Below are 23,546 nucleotides of genomic sequence, written 5' to 3' on the forward strand. Positions count from 1 at the left end.
TGGCAGTTAACTAGTTGACCTTTAATATGCACTTAGTCTATTAGCGTTTCTTATGATTACGGTTTGTATATCATAGCGTTGCTTTGTTTTCCATTTATAAAATTGACATTGTTTTTATTATTGCTTATTAATTCATAGTTATTGTTATTATATAATTTATTGAATGACTTCATTGTTTATTTAGTATTCTCTCATTTAGTCATTGTTTATTTTATTAGCTTTGCTTATATTGATACTGTATTGTTATGCTACTATTCACTTAGTCGACACTATAGTCTGATCAACTGCTAAATTTAATTATTGTATTGTTTTGTTTGTCTGTCACCTTGGACAAAGGCGTCTGCTAAGCAACATAACCGTAACCATAACCGTATGTTACTGAGGTTTTAAATGCAGTAGTTTATTCAATTCCAAAGAGGATACATGTCCATTTATATGTAACCCTGTCACCATCAGTGCAGCCATTGGTTTTGTTGAATGCACTGCTCTAACTGTCATCACATGAAGCCAGCCCCATGCAATGGTGATTGGATCTTTGGTTTTCGGTGTATTGGAAACGGATCAATGGTTCAATGGGATCCATACCAGATGGACCTGCAGAGCAAATTTCTTCAAGGTTTGTCTGGGTTCACTTACAGCCACTCAACTGGGTAAGAGAAAGGCACATTGCCATGACGATTAAAAAAATAATATGAGAGGAGCCGCATTACATGTTGAATAAAGCACTGATGTCTTCAACACCCAACACCAAGCCCCTGTAAATCTATAATGAGCAGCATTTCAAGAACTTTGTCAGGCTTAAATTGTAAAGAAATCAATCACTATTCACTGTTATCAACTGTGTGTAAAAGCTTCCTGCTGTGGTTCCATGAAATCTCAACGAGCACCTATTTATAGGCCGGCTTTATACTTGGTCTGTTTTGCTGGACCAAATTCGAGTGTGTTTTTTTTACCTGTTCCTACTGCCCTACTGGTCTTCACATTTTTGGTTGTGAATCATAATAAAATCATGTCATCCACATGGAATGTGTGGAACATGCAGCTTTCATTCACCACAGGCAATGATTCCAAGGCAATTATGCCAAATGAGGAGGGAGAAATTAAAAACTGTGCTAAATGGCTGGGTTCTGGCCACACTCTATTTGTTTTTTCTTCATCATTTTGTTAATTTAGTTGCTTTTGCTCTGCCATTAATGATGCTACCTGCTCAGATAAGGAGGTTTTGGGGGATTCTCGATGAATTTGCGGCCTTCGTTATTACAGAGAATTCTGTAACATAAATTTAGTTGTCACACAGCTGCCTGTCACTAACTGTATATGACTGTTTTGAGTTTTAGAAAATTACTTTTTAGATAAGCATTTTATGTTTGAAGGTGATTTATTCGCTTTTGAAAGAACTACGATCAATGAGTGGCCAAAACAGCCACCTGCTGCTCAGGTGAACCAAACCCAATTTTCTGGAGGAGTCGAATACAGCACCTTGGTGTATACCCGGTGTTTGTATATGGCCTTCTTGTTTTCATTTCCACATCGGTACAGACAAAGTGTTTGTCCAATGAGGTTCGATCATTACATTTCAGCAAGGTTTGTAGCTTTGCGACATGGTTTGCTGTGCTACCTGATTTGTTTGCTTCCGATGCAAAACAATGCTTCATCTGACATTACCAAAGTCCTCTTTGTAATGAAGAATCTGCCAGATTCTCTTTGCATTCAAAGTCCCGTTTGTGGAGTTTACAATTAAGATAACAATACATTAGCTAATATAATGAAAAGCCCACCTTACACATGGTCTTCTAGGTCAACTGTACTATGCTGTCATTATTTCATACAAATACATATATATATAACTGTTTTATCCTTTTGTGCTATTTACTCGGTCAATGGCACTCACAAAGACACAAGATCAAGTAGATGCTGGATACAGTTAAAGCCTAGTCGCATTAGTTTAATGAGGACTTTCATGGGTCGCATTACCTGCTTCCAGCTAATCACACCTTTGGCCCTCGAGCCCATCTGGCATTTCAGTTCCAAATATCAAAACCCTGTCAATAGTCTGACTTCTTTGTTTATTAGCATGTTAAATAAAGACTGGAGAAGTACAGTATAAGGAGAAGAAATATAAATTCACCTATTGCATTACTTTCATCATTGACATTTTTCATTCTGTACCCCAAGGTTGTCATGGCTCCTCAGCCTACATAGTCTGAACTATGAATCATTAATGGTGCCGCCATTAATAACATTGATAGAATCTAGTTGCATTCCGACTTCTCTTCAAACTAGAATAGCCCTTTCACCAGATTTGAATAAGTGCAGCAGTGCAATATAGCACTGCAATACTGAGCTCAGCAGTACACGTCGCAAAGAAGGTCAAAAATATTCAATTGAAGTGCTATTTTTTCCTTTAATATACAGTTTCTTGTGAAAAGAGGACACCTTACTTTGACATTTTTGCAGGTTAAATCTGAGACAATTTACCAGTGGGAGAGCTGGTCTTATGATTGGGAGCAGAGGGATTGGGAATGTGGTGGGGCTGAGGGGGATGATTACTCATTTTCCACTGAAGGCACTCCAGGGAGGTTGATTGTTCTCTGAGCTCTCATCTGTGCAATATTCCCCCAGCAGGTAAGCTTTTCCCCACCATGTTTGATGGTTGGCTGACATGTTTCAAACAAAGAATTTCAGGATATCCTGTCAGTCACAAAGTCATTACTGAGTTTATTTATCTGTGTGATAGTTTTGTTTGTTTGCCTTCTGGTATGGTTAAGGTAGAGTAATTCAAGAAATTGAGAATGATGGGAATTAATAATACTTTGGCGCCCCCTGCAGGCCCTCTTTCACTGTCAACAAGGACATCTTCATAGCGCACATGTTAAAGATAAAGCCAGCAGCAGCAGGTTGTTTCAGGCACCACACCTTCTCAGTAATCAACTATAACTATAAAAGAGGTTGACATTAATACTATTTGGGTTCAAAATACACTTCTGCCTTCAGATCCATTAATCATGTGCTTCTGTTTTAACAGGGAATAATTAGACACAAAAGTGATCATCAGTGGGAAGTCATCTTTCTTATCATGCAGCCAATGCCACAATTCATTTATATTCCTTGTGAAACTGAGAATTTCCCATTCAGCCCTCACCTAATTACTGTATATTAGGTATAACAGAACACATTTCAGCCCTAAGAGGTTTCATTGTGATCGACAAACCAGATCAGGAAGGATGTCTGGGAATAATTGGATTACACATTTTGAATTTGGATTTGACTGCAGCACAAGCAGTGATTGATTGTTCAGACCTTACATAAAGACTGAAGTCAAGAGGGTCCTCACTCAGACAAGAAGCCATACGCCAATTAGCTATGCTTTACGATGTCTCCTGCCCTGAAACTGCTATCACAACATAGCGTCTCAGCAATCTAAAGAATATAGCGACCCAAAGGACCAAGAAGCACACTGCAGCCAGAGGCTCACTGCAACCACATTGTGCACGTCAATGCATTTATGAAATTATCCATTAAGCATACGAGCATACAATTATAAAACCTCTAAAAATAGTAATGAATTATGTTTCAGTATTTTAACATTGCTTTCACTCCGAGGCCTAACTCCTCTAAAGCAAATCCAAAGCCTCCATTGGGTTTTGGCCAACAAAACTACAGTGGAACTAAATCCATGTTTGATCACAGCAGGACTGCATCCCCTGTGAGAGAGTAAGTGTCCTTATATTACGGGGAAAAGCTTGAGGCCTGTCACTGTCACTGTGCAGTCTTACTGTGCCGGCGGCATTAAAAATATAAAAGCTTGCGCTTTAGCAGTGATTAAAGATAAGCATTACTTATGCATACAAATGGCTGCACAAGGCTAATTACTCGCATAAAATGTTGACCGCTTGCACATTTCTACTTGTAACCTTGCAAAGTTCTGTCCTGTCTAGACCAGTTTCTCTGGAAATACAGTATAATGTGACAGAATCACAATGTCTGCCATTCTAATAAAACATACTTCAATTCAGATAATCACCCCTCATGGTCCTCTTTTTTGTGTGTTTATAACCAACAAAGGTAGCGTGGCATAACCAAACATGAATCTGTTCAGAATTTTAGTCTGGTAAAATGGCATTTGGTTTTGATTATGGGCTGTGCTTCAACTAATACAGGGGAAGAAGTGGCTCTTTATGCAACAAATCACTCTGGGGGCTCACAAACATACCCCCAGATTGTAGCGCTGCAGATCCCTAGCTGCTTTAGCTGCTAGCTAAAGCAATTCGGCCTAGAGAAAGGGAGAAGGGAAAGGGAAAAGTTGCTGGAATTCTCCTTTAATCACTGTGTTCTGTTAATTTTTTTCTATGCTATTGCACTGTCAACATCTTGAACAACAGACGTAATAGCGAAATCTGAACATCTCACTTCTCTAGGCACAGCCTTTTTGTTGTAAACAAAATCAACTCAAGCAGGCTCAGATGACTAGGCGAATGACTAGGCAATGATGCTCATCTGTCCGTCTTTGCATAAAATCCACCCAAACTATTTGACTGGCGCAAACACAGCATGTTTGAGTAGAGACTTCTTAATGGAGCGACTCCTGATCGAATTTCCCAATCTCACATTTTATAAGTAGGGAATTTTGTCATTCGGAATGGCTTCCATACTACAAAATGGTCATGCTGGTAGAGTCTTAGCTCCATAAAAGGGAGGCAAACAAGATGGCTTGGACTGAACCGTCTACTATTCCAGATAATCAGCAAATTGTTCAAGGATCATGATGAGAGGGTATAATTTGATTGTCTGAAATATCAATAATCCTTCACCAGATTCTGCACATCTGCACATCGAATACCTCGAGTAAAACCTGTTGACCATCTCCAACGGATGCCTTTTAAGGAGTTCATTGGTTGAAGCGCACAACACAACTGCTCCTAAAGCATTTCCAGTGCTCTACAGACTGTCAGCCTGGCTACTGGGTTGGTGTGTTCAATTTGTGCTCACTTAAATGTAACCAATGAAGTACCTTAACCTACAGATTTTTTCCCGTTTGTTCGCTTTGTGCTGCACTTGTAGCCTGGCTAGCGCCTACAACTTCTCAAATGAGGCGTGGTCTGGCAACCAGACGTTCATTTCCTCAAATTTGAAAAAATGCCCTGATCCGTTCATTGGGCGCCACGGATGTCTATCAAATGCGTCTGTGCATAGCTCATCATGGTCTTGCTTTCCCCCCTGTTCTGTGATTGGTCCCCTATCTCAGGCAAAAATTAGGGCGGTAGTTTCCAGACTGCCTTAGCAGCGTGAATGAAATCACTGCGCAAGGCAGGATGGGAACACCCAGGCTACTGCACTTGTGCATGAAAGCACAATATGTAATAGTCAGTGGTAAGACCAGAATTAAAATAATAATATAACTCCATGAGAACTTCAGACTTGGAAGATATGGGAGGCAATTTACTCATTTAGTCTGCCGTCTTGCCCTGGAACAGTTCATACAGAAGAAGGACGTGTTTGCAATTCGGCTTTGGTAAAAGTTTAAATAACCAACTAGCCCCGCTCGTGGCAATTGCGTACGGAGTCATTTGAACTATGACCATTGATCACGCCTCTTGTGCAGTAGAAACAAAGCGCAGCCTCCCCAGACTAATGTTCAATCTTAAAAGATTGAGCTTAGTATGGTGAAAACCAGACTAACTGTAAGTCTGAAGAATGGTGATTGGTTGTGATTCTGGTACATCCAAGTGTTTCCATGTCTGTGTTCTATTTGTTGGGGGGGGGGGGGGGGGGGGGGTAATGTTGTACGTGTTCAATATATGCATTAGGTGTGGGAAAACTTCCAAAATAAATAAAACAAAAACATTTTTTGTCTTGCACCTGACATAAATAATTCAACTCTCTCACAGCATTCAGACTGTGTCCTGGCGCCCCACTTGCGAGCAAATGGTGTCTGGAAACTTTTGGAGACTATATGAAGTTATATAAAGTTCTTTTGGAAACTGTTCACTGTTAATCTGACTATTGTATTGTTTTATTTATAAGTGACTTTGGACAATAGCGTCTGCCAAATTCCATTACCATAACCATAAGTTTATACTATAAAGTAACTAACTATAAAGTAATAAAACATATATAACAACACATAATATTATACAGATATACAGTATATCCTATACCACAGACTCAACAATTCAACTACTATCTTTTCATTATACTTACATATCTGAAGAGGTATAACAGGTTTTTCTCTAAACATAGAGAGCTGTAACTGCTGTAAACAGTCCTCTTGTTCTGGGTCTCCCTGCAGACAACACCAGATATGTAAATGTATATTAGTAAATAACTTGGGCAGCTAGTGGTAAAACCAGGTATGTTTACCTGTCCCTCACATCACCATGCATATTGTAGAAACTATCTTCTTAATCATTCCTTACAAATGTCAAGCAAAAGCGATGACCAACTGGTATACACGTTTTCAAGTAAATAGGTCTACTGAAATATCAGTGGCTGACACTACACTTGATTAAATGGAATTACGTTTCTGTGCTGAGATAAATATTTGAATATATGCAAATATGGCATCAGATCTGACAATGGATGGATTTGGATTTGGGATGTAGGATGTTTCCTTTCTCTTTACTTCAACATTGCTTCAAGTGGAGGATTAAGACTGGAAACAACGGAAGACAGGTTATCTGATGAGCACAGGTCAGGGATCTGACCATGTGAGGGAGCAACAAGGAGAGGAAATACACAAAAGGCTAAAGGATATGATATGAAACAAACACAGCAAACAGAAAAGGATGAAGAAATGATTGGAGTTGCAGAGACACACTATGGAACTTGGTCAGCTGGAGCAAAGAGATAAGAAAATACAGAATAGAGTAGATTGGGTTGTGTCTGAAGTGGCTTTTGAGTGTAGTGGAAAACTACTATACTCTGGTTTATGAGCACAAGAGATTGCCTGGGATCATAGATGAGGACAAAAAGGTAAAAATTGAAGGTCAGCATTTCAGAGCTTGTAGGATACTCTTTGAAGCAAGTGTTTCTAGTGATGTCTATAACAATGGCATTCTGCTGTTTCCCATCGCCCCACCATTCCAAGCTCTTCGAAATAAATACATGATCCAAACATAGTCTCTAAGAACATACTAGTTCTAAGTAAACTGATGGAGATGGCTGAAATACGTTGGACAGCTTTATCACTCTATTTAAAATTCTACCTTGACAAAGCATGACTTTTTCCTTGACAAGGACATGAAATTTACGAGTGGCTTGTGATTTTCTCAATCTCCCTGACCTCATTGTACTGTTTGGCAACTAATATAACACAGTTATCAGCTATAAATCCTGGGTATTTATAGCCTTGGGCCATAACCACACAGGCCCCATAATAACAACATCCTCCTAAAACAGTTTCACATAGATTATTTCCTCACAGAAACATGTTCAGGCATGGTATGTAAGCTGATTTCACTACTTAGGCTGACTTAACTTTATTGATGAGCTAACTTGAAGATGGTCCTTGCAGAATTGTTTCAGTTTTGGCCGGCAAAAGTTTTTTTTTTTTTTTAACATTACTTTTAATTCCTCAATCAATGTGAGAGTCTGGATCTGAGAGCTCACTGTACTTTGCCAGGCAAAAAAAAAACATTCTATACTTAGTGAGACATGCAGAAGTGTCAGCTCTCGCATAGTTAAATGGACATGTTGCTAAGAGAAATCCTTTTGCAGTCACTGATCTGTACGCCATGACATCAGGTGCTCAGAGAACAAATTAGTGAACATATTTTATTTATTTTTTTCGTTTCTCTGACCCAGAACTTTGTGGTTGAGCTGATTGTCACCAGGTCCAGGTGGTGACCAGAATAGACTCTTAATATGCAAATTGTTATGTGGTTTTCCTCCCCATGTACCTGTGTGCTGGCCTACAGAAAGTAAAAGTCAAGGTTTTAAGTTGAATAAAACCAAGTGACTATAATACAGTGGAGACTGTGGCACTGTTACTACAGGTCTGCATCAATGGTTCATTAGAATGTACACCATTAGGCCTGTAACATCCGAACGTTGGGATTCCCTTGATGGAATCCCCAAAATCCTGTGTAGTAGAAATTTTGGATTACTAACAAATCTTATGTTTTAGAAGTGAATACTAATCAACATTTATTACATAGAGGTGATTTAACATTACATTTTCATATATTATTTGTATGCTTTTCTATACATTCAGTACTGTGCATCAACTTTGCTTTGTCTGTCGTTTGCTCTCTCCATGTCATGACTTTCTAATAAAGGTCATGCGACCCCCTTTTGTCACGAGCTAAGGGTATTCTGCCTGAGGCAGTAATATTAGGAAGACCCTGACAGAGAACATGCTACGACCAGAGAATGCTGAGGGATGTATATGTATTGTATTGACCTATTATCTTACTTACTTGGAGTGCCCACATGACTTGCGTATGGTGTGTGGATCACATGCTATGTCCAAGAAGTGTTCATGTATTGTTGTATTTTTGCATGTATGAGGAGTTTTGGGAAAGACCATTGTACCCATGTGATTTCTATTACCACAATGTAACTAACCATGTATAAGATGGGCCTTGCCCTAGAGATCTTCGAACAGTGTTATCAGAGCTATGATGTGGCTAGTGACCTGTTCCCGGTATCGTCAATAAACCTGCAGTGTTTTCTCACACCTGAGTGTGCCTGGAATTCTTGACCACACCTGCAATTGACATCAGTCATACAAAAATAATCAATATTTAAAAAAAAAAATGAATTTATGAAGAATGAAAATAGGATACTTTCCGTCTTCACTCCTTTCATTACTAGACTGTAATATGTAGATCATGCATGTTTAAATCGTCAAGTTCTACTTCTTTCTAATCTTCTGTGTTTGTCATGTACAGTATCATGTAAATTAACAAATACTGCACTACAGGCCAAACAACAGCTGACAGGTTCAACATGAGATCTGGATAATTTGACTGTGAGGCAAAATACTGTGAAATCCAACAGGAAATTGCACATACTAACCCCACATGAATTTATCACAATAGGTTTAAACATTGGTTTCTATTTTTTTTTTTTAAATAGCAACACCTACAGTATGACTGGACACAAAGCATATGACTGGGGCGTTACTATCAACCAGGGTTGGCTGCTTCCTAAGGAGATTATCTAGCTTGTAAACATGTTTCTTGGATTTAGCTCCTAGGTTATGCTAACACTGAGAAGGGCGTGGTGTTGGCTAAGAGCTCCAATATAGATCGGCATCTTGCAGGCTGGACACGGAAATATTCATGCAGTAAATATATGTTTTATGCACTCAGATGCAGTGTTTCATGCTCTACAAATGAAAATCTATGGCAAGATACTGACTTTGGAGAAAATAAGGGACGGTGGACCAGTTTGTCTGTTTGCACTGTAATGGACCTAGATCAAGGTAAGCACTTTGGTTTTAAAAAATCCAACCATTTTCCAATGACATTATGTTTTAGGGAATTGTATCTCCCCCAATTATTGTAAATAAATTAAATATCAGCTGTATTATGTGCTGCTGTTTCTCTGTCGATCAGTGTCTAGTGTTGTGATGGTGTGCTATTTTTGACCATGGATTTTAACCCTAATCCTAACTATGACCCTATATATAACCTGAACCCTTGCTGTAAGTCACTCTCCAGTAGTCAAGAAAAATAGACTATTATTTCATTTGATATTAAATGACAGTTTGATTCTTGAGTTTTGTTAATGGACATCCTCTGCAGCCTACACTGGTGTGCTACTATTTATAGTAGGCTAGTCTAGCATAATGACAATGAAAGTAAAGTGAAATGTGATTATTGGGCCTGCTTTTGTAGCATCATGGTTGTTGAGTGTTACAAGAATGTCCTGTCATAAAATATTTCATTTAGAGACAATCCAATACACTACCCACCTTGCAGCCTAGGAGTTTTTCTCTTCTTGTCTGGAGTCTGGACTTCTTTCAGGTTCCTGAAAATAGATCCAAAGCATGGATATCTATGGCTGTCCATACTATTCATACACTTGCCCAATCATAGTATGTTCCTCATTTATGTGAGGCCATATTCACGTTGTATGCACATGGGCGGAAGTTTGCGCAAACGACTTTATTTTTTGATATAGTAGGCTAACATCTTTATTGGTTAACTGCAAAGGAAAATAGCCTCCGTGATAAATGAAGAAATACAGGTAATGTTAACGCTCTGACAAGAAAACAAACACTTATGACAAACACACACTCAATAGGCTGGTCTGTCACCTCATGTGGACACTTATTAACTTTAGCCATGTTAGCCAGCAAATGCATTAGCCTATAACTTAGATAATAGACATTTTTGTGTTAACGCTACTGCTACCTTTAAGGTCATGGTTAGGTAATGTTACACAACATGACACATTCTATCGAAGTTTTAACATAATAAATAGCTGGTTTAGACTGAGTTACATGTGGACAAAGTGCAACCCTTCATTAAACTTACCTGGTTCTAGCAGAAAATGGCCAAGGCATAAAATACCCCAAAAATGTTAATGGTTCTTCGCAGAAAGTACATTTAGCTATTCAAGTATGACTCGTCTTATCCTCATATAAATAATATTTCATGATATTTCTACAATATCAAAGAAATGTAGTGATATCTATGTTTCGGTTTGAAGGGGCGCCCGCGCCCGCGCCCCGCGTGGCTGTTCCACTCCTCTCATCCTTCCTGCCTCGAAGTCAACTCAAATGTCACTAGAGTAGACAATCACATCAGACCAGGTAAAAGGTGTCTTGAGGAAAATTCATGTTGTTTCAGATCCTTCAGTCAGAATTTCATGCCTGAAATGGACATCAATGTTTGTTTTTTTAAAACGTTTGAAGAATAGGCCTATCCAGTAGCCTAAGGCTAAAATAAATATAGCTATGTCTACATTCCAAAAAACATCAGCCTACTAAAATTATTATTCACCCTTAAACTGTGGAGAAAATAGTGCTATTCCTCCCTCCTTAACTGGAACTGCCATGCATAATCTAACCTAGTCTCCCTTCCTTTTTGAATTGAGTTGCTCTTAGCCAACTGAATTGGAACTAAGCTTGATATGCTGGACAATCATGTGATGATAAAATCAATAAAATAGTAACAGTTACTCATAAACAGTAACATAACCCTTGAACTAGAATTTTATCAAAGTTATACAACTAAGCTAATTTCATGGTTTATTCTGAATAATCCTTCCCAGGTGGCAAGTAGCAAATCTGAACTAGATCAGAAAAGGATTGGGAGTGTTATATTGACATTTGTGTGGCTGACTTTGAAGGTGAGATTACTTAACATTCATAAACTGTGCAAGTAATAAGAGCTAGGGGAGAGCAGGGTCAATTGAAACACTTTTCAGTTTAACGTCTTTTTCAAAACAGGTGAAAGGGATACAAATAATGTTGTCATATGATCAACAACTCACATGTGTCCTCTCTTAGTTACCAGTGTAATTTCATATACACCTTGAGTGATCGCGTTGTTTTTTAACTTTGAACGTAAGTTGTCATTTGTTTCAATTGACCCACCCAGTCGGGTCAATTGAAACACATGTGCGGGACGAATGAAACAGCATATTGTAAACAGAAACCATTGACTTTACTCTAGTTTTTATGAAACATACCTAACAACATACTTCTGTACTTGTCATGGCTAAAATTTCACCTGATTCTTCAAAATATAAGTAGGTCAAAAAATGTATTTTTCCGTGTGCGTCAATGTCGAGATACGCGTTTCGATTAAACTCACATTTCTTCATTTTATACCATGCTGATGACTACATTTCCATCTAATTTACTTATTTCCCGTTGTAAGCCTTGTTGAGGGATTCACAATTGATCTTCCTCTTTTATTTTGAAACATTTTATTTTTTTTTGCATTGATAGTTCGGGACGATTGAAACAACTGTTTCAATCGTCCCGACAGTGCTAACTAACACTTAAACATATTTTGCTTCTAAACCTCAAAATGCTGACATTTAACACTTTCAGACATGTTTAAGTAATGATTCATCTCTCGTATGGTCATGTGATCATTGCATGAAACGATAAACACGAGTTGTGATCACAAAAAAATTACCGCACATAAGATTTTACTTGCCGGTGTCAAAAACAGGTTTGCGGGGATAACGTTGGAATTCGATGACGTCATGGCACGAGATTTCCCGTGGTTGGCAAGTCTTGTGTGTTGAACAAACTGACGACATATGACATTTCAGATGTGCATGGTTTTCGAGGAAATCGCTGTGTTACTTTCGTCCCACGTTTCAATCGACCCGGCTCTCCCCTACTGTATAAATTGATTCATTGTAGGCAAACCACAAAATGTATTCCCATGAAACCTTTGCTATGTTGTGTTTTGACTGTATACCAAATGTACTTAATATTTACTACCTCTTCAGTGCTTCCTACCCTTGCCAGCACTGCCTCTGATGGCCTGCTTTGGCTTCATCAGTCGGTAATCCTTCAGGTACTTGCAGCCCTAAGTACTGTTTGACTGGCCATTCTCTTGGCATGGCTGCAAAGGATTACCTCAGTCTAATCTGAAGCGTGTGTGAAAGGCACTCTACGGGTGCAGAATCTGCCATTGCATTCTGACAACAGGCCCAAGGGATGTTCAGATCTCATTTGTTGGGTGCAGATGAGGCAGTGTATAACTGGATGGCCGAGGACAGGATCAGATTAAATTGGCTATGCCGACAATTGGTCACATCATGTTAGAGTAGTCTGCTGGAGGTTAAGTCTTTTGGCAGTGGTTTTTATAGAAAGCAAAATAATGAATAATAATGCTGTGAATGAATGTATGAATGTTTTTTTTAATTGAAATACAAGACTGTACACATTTTCTCAAAGGATTTGTGATTTTTTGTGAGGATTGACACACACACACACACACGCACACACACACACACACACACACACACACACACACACACACACACACACACACACACACACACACACACACAGGGTCTGTGCACTTCCGTATCTTGCTAACTCAGGCTACTGGTGAAGCCTACTCTAAAAAGTGTCTGAATTAGATGCTATTTATGAAGATTACTGACAGCAGAGGATTCTCCTCTTTGTGATTTTAAATATATAATCCAGTTGCTGACTCATCGTTTATCCTGAGGGATTTGCATAATTTATAACATTGCCTGTATCCATCACCCATCATTGGTTCTCTTTGTTTTGACAGATTCTGCAGTGAACAGTGATGCTGAAAGGATTCATTCCCGACAAATAAGATAATCATGAGCATAAGTACACTCAGGAAAACAACAACAGCAACAGCTTCAACAGCTCCAGCACTGCCTCACTAATGAACATTCTTCCGGGCTATGTGGTTTTGTGGAGCAAAGAGACAAATGGACTCCTGGACAAACGTGTCATCTTTAACTTCAACAACATGGTCTGTTATGTACAGACTTGGCATGTCTTTGAACCTCCATGTCAATCAGAGGACAATGCGTTTTCAGTAAACAGCTGTGACAGGACCTAAGGACAAACTATCGACCCTTTATTTGTTTAAATGGATCCCCCTAGGACAGGAAGTCTACGGTAACTTGTTTTGGGGGGGGGTCTTGCAAAAGGAAGTCCCCTAAAGTGACTCTGTGCTCTGTCTGGAGATGCTTCAGGCCAACAATTACTCAGTGGTGCTGCTGATCCAGCTGACGCTACTCACCTTCGACCTCTTTGTGAACTCCTTCAGTGAGCTGTTGAGGACCTCACCCGTAATCCAGCTTGTGCTTTTCATGTGAGTACGATAGTCTGGTCAGGCCCCCAGTCCTCGTAGATTTACTGAGTTGTACGTTTTCATAAAAGTTTCAGAAACTCCAACTCTGAGGTGAACCTGGTGTGTTTCTTGAATATAAAAAGATTAACTTCTGTTTTGATTTATGTATTTATACCATGTCATTAAAAACTGCAGTTGGGAGATATAAATAAACCAAGGGCAAAATTGAGACAAAGGGTTGAAATAAGGAAATGGGGAAGAGAGTATGAGAATATGAAAGGATGAGGGGGAAATAAGAGAGAGAGCAGTGGTTATACAGGGAGAACGCTGACACTTGAAGGACATTGCAATCAGTATTTCCAGCCAGAAGGGCTGCTGTGAACAATTTATTGCTCAGTAGATCAAGGACATTTTGGAATAAATGGCCATGATATAACTTTAAACTTCAAAGTATCTAAAGGTTTTTCATAATACATGGCAAATTTAGAACAAAATATGGTAACATATGGTGACAGACGACCTGTCAGTTTCCATATAGCATTTCGGCCTATAATTTCTCCCTCTCTTTTGTTTCAAAGGCCTAGATTACCAAATTTGATTTACCTCATATTAGATTATACCAAAGATGTTTCAAGACAGAATGCTGTTGTCAGTAAGATGTTTAATATCATGCAAACAGAATTTAAGAGTTTTTACAGAGGGTTTTAGAGTAGAACCTGAGGCTTCTACCAAGAAATGTATTGGAATAAGCCTAATTGATAATTATGCATCTTAACTTGTGGAATCCAAAAGAGGGAGTGAGAATGTATTGTGTTTGCACCCTCAATAACGTTTAGTTAGAGTTAAGTACATGATGCCTGCTTATTCCTGAGTAGCTCATATTTCGCATTTAGTATACTGCTCGCTCGCACACAGAATAGAACGCACTACATTAACAGTTAAATAGTAGGTACTTAACCATGGTTAATACACAATGGGTGCCTCTCAACATCCCTCCTCGATCCGCGGTCCTCCAGGCTTGTTCCCACTGATCTATAACTAACGCTGGATGGACTATCCCATTGTTGTCGCCCCATCATTCTTTATGTAGATCAGTGAGGATGAAAACCGAGGAAGGAAGGGAAGATGTATAAAACACGAATGAGAGGCACCCAATGACTCTTCGGATGCAGCCATTGTCTTTTTGACTTAATTGTGCTTCTCCTCTCCTCTAGCGTTCAAGACATCAGCTTGCTATTCAACCTGTTCATCTTCCTGCTGATGCTGTTCAACACCTACGTGTTCCAGGTGGGACTCATGTCCCTGCTGTTAGAGCGCTTCAGGATGCTCATCTTGCTCGCTGTGATCTACCTGCTCTCCAGTGTCTCTCTCCATTCCTGGATGATGGTGAGGCCAATTTGCAAAATGTACAAAAGTGTGTATTTGTACACTGTGAAGCATGTCAAATAGGCCTATATATAATTTATACCACTGCTTGGTCAAATTTCCTATTGTGATGCGCTATTTGGAACGTGCATTATTTTTCAATATGCGCACGGCTATGAAGTAGTTCCTTTTTTGGGGGCTTATCACACCTGAATATTATTTCGCCAATGTGAATGTAACGGTAAAAACAACAACATTGCATCTAAGACAGCGGCAATATCAATGGAAGTGATAGAAGCAGTGGTATAAGCGGGATAATCAACGACGCGCCGTGCGTTTATAGGAAAGTAATGCACTTATCGAAGTGTAAAGGCCCCTCCGCCTGCGCCGTCGGGACCTTATTACCACTTTGAACGTGCATTATTTTCCTATAAATGCACAGCGCGTCGTTGATTATCCCTTACATATTTGTAAAAAAAAAAAAAAAAGTTCTGACGTAAAGAACGTCTAACGTAATTTCTAAAGTAACTATGACAGCAATACTATTAGTGCATTATTGGAGGTTAATAGAGTGATTCTCCACAGAATTTGCGCTGGATGAAATCTGATCACTTTGTGTGGACCGATGGACTACTTGTTCTGTTTGTACTCCAGAGAACAGGTGAGATATGTTTATCTGTTCATTGATATGAAAACAGAAATATGCAATATCACAAGTAAGTTTAAAGCAACACTATGCAGTTGTTTGGTCACCTCGGTTTTTGAATATTTAATTGAATATTGATGCCAAGGGGCATAGATATAAATTCCTCCATTGTGATGCTTTACATAAATATTCAGTCCCACATACGAAAGAGGGGTCAGATTTTAACGCATGGAAACATGCTAGGACTGCCAAAAAAGTGTTTGTGGATGTGTAATGGTAGCCAACTGGTGCACTAGCTGTGCACTATGTGTGGGAGGTAAACCTCCCTCCTGATGCCTTGAGAGACATGCTAGTAAGAGATGCTAGCACCCACGGGTTTCAGCTCTCTCACTAGCATGCCAGCCTCCCAATCCAAGGTACTGCAAGTTCAAGTCCAGGTGGGTGCAAGCCTGCACCCCAGGGTTGGTGAAACACAATGCAGTTACATATGCTAGACTCATGGCCGAGTTGTTGCATTTCATACCGTATGGTGAGACCCTTTGTCAAGTAGCCTATATCTAACAATCTTCACATTGTTTTATTACAGAATTATCATCGCTCAATAATTATTATTCTACTGAAAAAATAAAAAAATATTGTAGACTGTCCTCTCCCTTTTTTTTTTATTAAGGAGAGCACACAAGTCACATGTTCAGCCCTGACAGAAGGACATATGGGAGTGATATTCATTCCTCTGAGCTCCTAATTGGATGTTAAGAGGATTAATTGTCTGCGAGTTGCTGTTGTCGTTTTCCCTCCTTGCTCTAGAGAATGATGCATGCCGCGAGTGCATTCAGAATGTCTGTCATCATAATCACCCTCCTAAGTGCCATGTGCATCTGCTTGCAGCTGCTGTGTTGTACTATTACTTCTACAAGCGGACGGCTGAGTGTATGGGAGACCCACGGCTCTATAAGGACTCCCCTTGGCTGCGGGAGGCCTTCGCACGGTCGCGTCAGTTATGAATGACCAGTGGGGTCTCTGTGTGAAACTGTTTTGACGAGAGCCAGCATGGAGCCATCAGGACTCGCCGAGATCATGCTGAGGACAGAGCCAGAATGGATTCCCGCGCAGAGCTGGGAAGTCGGTGACTGATGGACTGCAAACTGTGAGCAGTTGAATGACTGCTCAGTCAGTCAGTATGTTTACATGACATTCAAAAAACAAAACATAGTATTGTGTTAGTCATCTCAGTCGAAGCTCTGTGTGAAGGGAAATGGATATACATTTGTGACAGTACGACTGTGCGATCTGTTCCAGTTTTCATTTATATTTTATGTGCTTAACTATCCTGAGTGATTGTTGCCTATTATAATTCTGTTTCATAACATTTTTATATGAAACATTTTAAAGTGGGGAAAAAATGAATCTGTGTGCCGGGTTGCCTTGGATGAATGAGCTCACAATTACAATATGATTGTACAGCATTTGTGCTTCTACAAACTCAAATACAGATTTGTTTGGAGGAAAGTCATTTAATCTTCAAATTCAGAATATATAGTATTTTGACATTAATCTAAGTGGCTGCAATTATGACCTTAAAAGTTATTTGTGCCTCATAAAATGATACCCAGGCCTGATAGTATTAACTTACCGTTAACATTTTGGATGGTATTTACAACGTACAGTAGCCCCCATAAACGTTAAATCATCTCTCCACAGTTTGAGCATATTTTGTATTTTATTTTAAGGCTTGGCTAGGTATCATGGTTGCCTAAAAAACAATTACTGCTTGGCATCTTGTCCCATACTGATATCTTTAGTTAATTCTCAAGTGACATACAGTATAAAGTATTTATATACAGACGAATCAGTACATCCAAGGTAATGCTCAAATCATTAAGTTCTGGTGATAATAAATCTTAAATTTGGAAAAGTCTAGGCAATGTCTGGTGATCCTGGTAAACATGACCCCCAGAGGTGATGGTAGTAAGTAGATCATACTAAACCAATGTTATGTCTGAACCATTATCCTTACATTTGCAATGCTTTGCTATTGAAAATAAAACAGTGTTACAGTTCATGCATTTTTATTCATTATGATTAATGCTGAATGATATTGCATGGATGATATAAAATATAACATTCAAGGAAGACATTTCACAAAGTAGAATAATTAAGTATTCTTATCGAGCATTGTACATAGTTAGCTATTTATACTGTAGGCACATTTTGGTGATCTGGATTCGGCTTCTTTGTTGTTATCTGTGCCAGGCGCAAGTCGTATTTGCATGCAAACAACAAACAGTAGGCTCTGTATCATAAGCAAGAAGGTATAAGTTTGGAGACTTTTATTTTCTCTGAAATTGGCTTAGTATTATTCTATTACAGGCAGGGCAGGAGGGAAGGTTTACATTCTCATTCAAGGGAGGGGCAAGGGATTGGGGCAGGGTACCTGGTAAACATAGACATCAATTACTTTTTCCATCATTTGACATTAAAACCAAATCCTACAACTGTCGTATACATATTTATAGATATATATATATTTATATCCTCATAAATCGGCCGGTGTTTCTCTTGCTAAATATATTCTTTTTATATCTGTCAATATTGATATATCTGTGATAAAGTCATTACCATTTATATTTTGTACAGTATTCTTTTTTTTTTTAATCTAGATCATGTCCTATTGGGTTTAGTTTTTTCTTAGTCCTCTTTTCTCAAAGACGGGAAACAAGACAGATATACTTGCATATAAATACACAATGAAGACAGTGCTGTACACAGCCACTGTGAAAAAGTACCCCAGGGTCTCCCATGGCATTTCTGATGGTCCAGTGCCCGTCAAGATTGCATTGGATTACTGCACAAGTAGAATTTGGGATTCTGTGCTACTTCGTCCTGAGGTCAGCAGGTGTATCGTCATCCTCAAATGGGAACTAAGATTTTATTTTTAAAAAAGATAAAATATCACCCCAAAGCTGCACAAAGACTTTGTTGGCAGATTTCAATGTTGAGTTTTCCTCAGGGTCAAATGTCTGCTAGGACCTCGTAAAGCGCAATCGATTCAACAAATGCGTACCGGTACATACAGCACATACACACAATTGAAATGCACACACACACAGACAGACACACACACACACACACTCACACGCACACATGCACACACACTCACAAACACACAGACACACACACCTTTTTCTGTGCCTTCTATGCAATATTATTTCAAAAGTTGCAGACCACCAGGAGTACTTTTTCACAGGGTCAAATAGGAGAAATTTCTTTACTTTGAAAGAGCTGTGATCTCACAGCGAATCCCTAACTCAACTCAATACAATTCATGTATTTAAATTCATTTTAAATTATATAAAAGGCAAACCATTCTGAAGCAATAACCATAATAATAATAATAAGTGTATTAATGGATCATAATAACACCAATTATTGTAAGAGTAGTAATAATAATAACAGTAACGATAATAAATAATGATCAGATGTGAATGACATCACATTCCAAGAAAGATAAGAAATAGAGGAGGGGCTTAAATTCCCACAGACATGAGGCTTATTCTGCTGCTCATTTGTTCTTTTAGAAGATGATGGACATGGGGTCAAGAGGTCACCCTGAGGCCCCATGTCCTTCCAGTCCGAGCCCAAGTGTGCTTGAGATGAACTGGTTTTAAAGGTAACTGTGCCCTCAGGCGAAGAGGGGGGCTCACCCGTACATTGATTCCCATGCTTCGTTTGAAAGCACCATGGCCCTGAGACCCACATACATGCTATCTATGTCTTGGCAGTATAGCAGAGATGGCATCGTCGTCTCTCTGGGGGCTCTTCGTTGTGTTAGCCCGTGCATGGCAGTGCTTGCAACTACTGCCCAGAGTCATCCCTTTTCATATCCTGCTGTTTAGTGTTTGCATTTGCCACGGATTGTTACACATCTATTATATGCTGACAAATGACATCTCTTAAAATATATTTGGCAATTGTAAAATTTATGTAATCTTTTTTTGGCAAGGGGATAAAATGAGTATTTTAATGTGGGTGAAGGAATAATGGAGATTAGGGCGGACTTTATGTGTATGGGTTTATGTGAGCGATATGCTTGGGGGAATATTCTCTTTTCATGCATATCAAAGCACAATCATAGCTTCCCACACCCTACAAAAAAGGCCTATCAGAGCTCCTCCTGTTCAACATACATACATTTTCATAATCACTACTAAAAACCTGGTGTGTAACGTCAACTTATGTTCAAATGTGGCTTTCTCTGTTTGGTAATATGCTCCTATCCATACATATAAACCTGAGGAATGTGTGTGTGCCATAACTCCAAAACACTCTCTCATCCTTCCCTCATTTCTTGCTCCTTCCCAATTCCTTTTTTTATTTCATCCGAGTCCCTGCGCTGGCTCCATGGTTCAGTTCTCCATATTATCTCTGCACTCTACGTGTATGCCATACTAAAAAGGGAACTTCCATGAGAAAATGCTTGATGTGCGCAATAACATTCAGTATATGGCATTCATATCGGACATTGTGCCATACGTAGTTAATGTTCCCTATCCTGGCACTTCCTGCACGTATAGAAGGCTCCCTTTAATGTGTACATGCTCAAATCATTAATGCAAATGTAAACAAGAATTATAGTACACAACGTGATTTGTTTTTCATTATCTTGTGCAAGTCTTCATGGTGAATGGCAGTGATGCCATTAGTGTTGCTGCCCACAACATTGTCGGGGGCGAGACAGACTTAGGGTGGGGGTGTTATTCGCCCAACGAGCTCGGGGTGATATGCTGGACGCTTGGAATGCTAAGTGTGAGCAGGACAGTGAAAGACACATGTAGCATTCAGTATGGACAGCAGACGAAGAAAAAAAAAACGATTACAAAATGAGGTTGCTGTTCAGTGAGTTTTTGATCGCCAGCTGTCCTGGAAGTCAGATTGCATTGCTACGCATGCATGTTGCACAATCCGTACAGATTATCCAATGAATGCACCAACTGTATGTGATAGAGACTTCAAGAGAGAGTAACAGTTAGAGAATAAGATTCAGAGAGAGAGAGAGAGAGAGAGAGAGAGAGAGAAATGAATACAGTCCTGCCCTACACCATAGATGAGAGTGCATTCTCCTCATTGTAGGGCAAGGGAGTAGAAGTTCGTATGTGATTGGCAGCTGGAGTCCCATCCGCGGGCGAGAGGTCGTTCAGCTCCCCGGACGAGGAGAGGGGGTAGGAGGGCGACAGAGAGATGCCAGAGGAGGGATCTGCCGAGCCAGCAAAGGTGCGCGGGGGCTTGGGCACCAGGTTGGGCTCCAGGGTGGCCCGGGCCAGAAGCTGCTTGTCCCTGTCCTCTAGCTGCTGGCCGGGCTTCTGGCTCTCGCTCTGGCTGTAGGAACTGCGGCCCGACTCCGACTCGCCGTCCGACAGCTCCATCGGGGGAGAGCTGCTGCCGTCCAGCTTGAAGAGAGAGTCCAGGTATTGGGCGAACTCCAGCACCACCTGGCTGGGGTTGCCGTTGGAGAGCGGGGCCTGCTGGGAAGCCGCGTCTGCCGGGGGCTCGCTCTCGGCCTTGGCCGTCGGAGGAGGCAGCAGCGGCGGCGTCTCTCTCGCAGGCTTCTCGCCCATCTCCACGACGGATTCCTGGCTGCCTCGTTCCAGCGGGGTGCTGCTGCCCCTTGGACTGAGGGGTACCGAGGGGGGCATTTCCGGGCTGGGGGGCCCAGACTGCAGGTACACGTTTATAGTCTCCGCTGCGTTAGCCTGCTGGGGAGCGTCCTCCTGGAAGAGAGGCTGTCCGATGACCGTCTGCCCCAGGACCGGAGGGATGTGGGCGCTGTACCGGGGGGTGTCAGGGGAGAGGCGTGGGTTGTACTCCTCCAGGGGCGGAGTGGGGCAGTAGGGCCCCGGCTCGCCCAGCTCGTGCTCAGGGGTGGTTGGCTGGAGGCCGTCGGCGGCCAGCAGCTCGGTGCGGGAGCTGAGGGAGGGGTTCTCCTCGGGGATGGGGGCGTCCAGGGGGAAAGGGAGGCTGCCCAGGCAGGGGGAGCCGCGGAGGGCCGCCGAGGAGCGCCGCGACTCCAGGCTGTACAGGGACTCGGCGTCCGACAGGCTCTCCATCACGGCCAGCGGGGCACGCCGCTCGCACAGCTCCACGGCCAGGCGCTCGCGGGCACCCGTCAGCACGATGGGCACCGGGGGAGGGGGGCACTCGGCGAAGCCGTCCAGAGAGATCTCTGAGCGGGCACAGGAGCTACGGGGAGAGAGGGCAAGGGAGAAAGAGAGAGGGAAAGGGAGGGAGGGAGGGAGGGATGAGGGAACAATGAGGAAGACCACAAAGGCTCAAACAAAAGTAATTATAAGGAAGGGATGGCAAAATAAAATAAAAAAAAGATTTTGAATCAGTAGACAAAGAGCAATAGGAAACCAATAAAACATAAAAGTGGTTTTACCAAGGGGATTCAAAGTAAGGAGTATGACAACACATAAAACAGGAATGGAAACCCAAATTCAACGTAACAGGGAGGAAGAACAGGGGATGGGAGGGGACAAGAGCAAGGATTAGTCAGCAAACTAACAGGGCACTACATCGTCTTAGCATCTCTGCTGAACCACAGGGGCCGTGGGGGGAACTGTATACTACCATACGCCGTCGCACTGCAGTCCGCGTGAGTGAGAGAGAGGGGAGAGTGGTTTAGACTTTCAATGAGAGTCAAGAACACAGACACACGCACACACACACACACACACACACACATACACACACACTCACAGAGAGAGAGAGATAGATAGACACACACACACACAGGCTCATGAAGGCAGTACACTTCCTCTTAAAGGCTAAATATATATATACGTCATTAAAAATGTATAATACGCCTTAACTCTACAGTCAATGAACTATTTCCACAGGTTTGTTTGTTCTCTGTCTGCCTCAATGCAGACCATGTCTCCTGTGCGCCCTCTGCTGGACTCACCGAACACTGCTGTTCCTGCGGTGATGTGTGACAGGAGTGGGCTGGTGGGAAGTAGAGGCCCCCAGGAAGATGGTCTCAGGGTTCAGGTCCACCTCGGTCGGGCTCACCATGATCTTAGCAGCCGACAGCAGAGCAGTCTTCCCTTTGTTGTAATTCTCCAGGACCTATCAAAGAGCGACAGGCAAGAAATTAGGTCCTCTATTTCTAGCCATATCACAGCATACAGATATCAAGAGAGAGGCAAAGACAGAGATAGATAGAGAGAGAGAGAGAGAGAGAGAGAGAGAGAGAGAGAGAGAGAGAGAGAGAGAGAAACAAGCTGACATTGAGAATACATATATTCGTATGGGCAGCGACACATTGATATATTGGAAAAGAAGTAACTTCAGCCGAAAAGTTATTGGTATGCAGACAGACTGGCTGACACAGCATTACTATGTTCCACAGAGAATCTATCCAAACATTCTACCACACGCAGCTCCGACTCCGAGTTCTGTTTTATAGGGCAACTGGCACTCCCCACTCCAGCCACAACTGACAATTCATTAAAGCTATAAACATTCAGTGGAGTCAGTCCATACTGCTTTGGAGGTGAGCTTCCGAATGCTTCCAAATTCATGGGAAGAAACACTATATGAGGAAAATACTCATGATGAGGCCATTCTTTTCTGAGATTACTGAATATAGCAAAATTATAAGGTATCGTTATGCTAAGATAATTTTCAACTGGATTGCTACTGTTGGATACTAAATGTGTATCAGTACTCTGCTGTTTTCACCAGATTGCCATAATCACTGAAGCCACTGATTGATGGCACTT

At 41.0% G+C, this 23,546-nt stretch overlaps 2 protein-coding genes across 4 annotated transcripts in view; one reads left to right on the plus strand and one right to left on the minus strand.

Moving 5' to 3' along the window:
• Positions 1-9,274: 9,274 nt before the first annotated feature.
• LOC134095382 (transmembrane protein 138-like) lies at positions 9,275-17,898 on the plus strand. Of its 2 annotated transcripts, XM_062548871.1 has the most exons (6): positions 9,275-9,427; positions 11,224-11,301; positions 13,218-13,775; positions 14,969-15,140; positions 15,705-15,780; positions 16,654-17,898. In XM_062548871.1, exons 3-6 carry the CDS (start codon positions 13,648-13,650, stop codon positions 16,767-16,769), a joined length of 492 nt encoding a protein of 163 aa, XP_062404855.1. In that variant the 5' UTR covers positions 9,275-9,427; positions 11,224-11,301; positions 13,218-13,647; the 3' UTR covers positions 16,770-17,898. The 2 variants fall into 2 exon arrangements, with proteins under 2 accessions (XP_062404855.1, XP_062404856.1); XM_062548872.1 differs by lacking the exon at positions 11,224-11,301 and having other exon boundaries at positions 9,369-9,427.
• dagla (diacylglycerol lipase, alpha) overlaps positions 17,861-23,546 on the minus strand; it is a 39,933-nt gene continuing 34,247 nt past the window's right edge. For both annotated transcript variants that reach the window (XM_062548868.1, XM_062548869.1), the window contains exons 19-20: positions 22,727-22,890; positions 17,861-22,002 (exon numbers count right to left, since the gene is read on the minus strand). In XM_062548868.1, coding sequence (XP_062404852.1) covers positions 20,859-22,002; positions 22,727-22,890 — 1,308 coding nt within the window. In that variant the 3' untranslated portion in view covers positions 17,861-20,858. The remainder of the gene's footprint in view (positions 22,003-22,726; positions 22,891-23,546) is intronic.

This window comes from Sardina pilchardus, chromosome 11, assembly GCF_963854185.1.
Source record: "Sardina pilchardus chromosome 11, fSarPil1.1, whole genome shotgun sequence".
Lineage (NCBI taxonomy): Eukaryota > Metazoa > Chordata > Actinopteri > Clupeiformes > Clupeidae > Sardina > Sardina pilchardus.

Excerpts from the sequence above, each read along its gene's own strand:
- LOC134095382 (XM_062548871.1), top strand. The coding sequence starts at position 13,648 with ATGCTTCAGGCCAACAATTACTCAGTGGTGCTGCTGATCCAGCTGACG. Across the intron at positions 13,776-14,968 it reads ATCCAGCTTGTGCTTTTCAT|CGTTCAAGACATCAGCTTGC; the intron begins GTGAGTACGATA and ends CCTCTCCTCTAG. Across the intron at positions 15,781-16,653 it reads GTTTGTACTCCAGAGAACAG|CTGCTGTGTTGTACTATTAC; the intron begins GTGAGATATGTT and ends ATCTGCTTGCAG.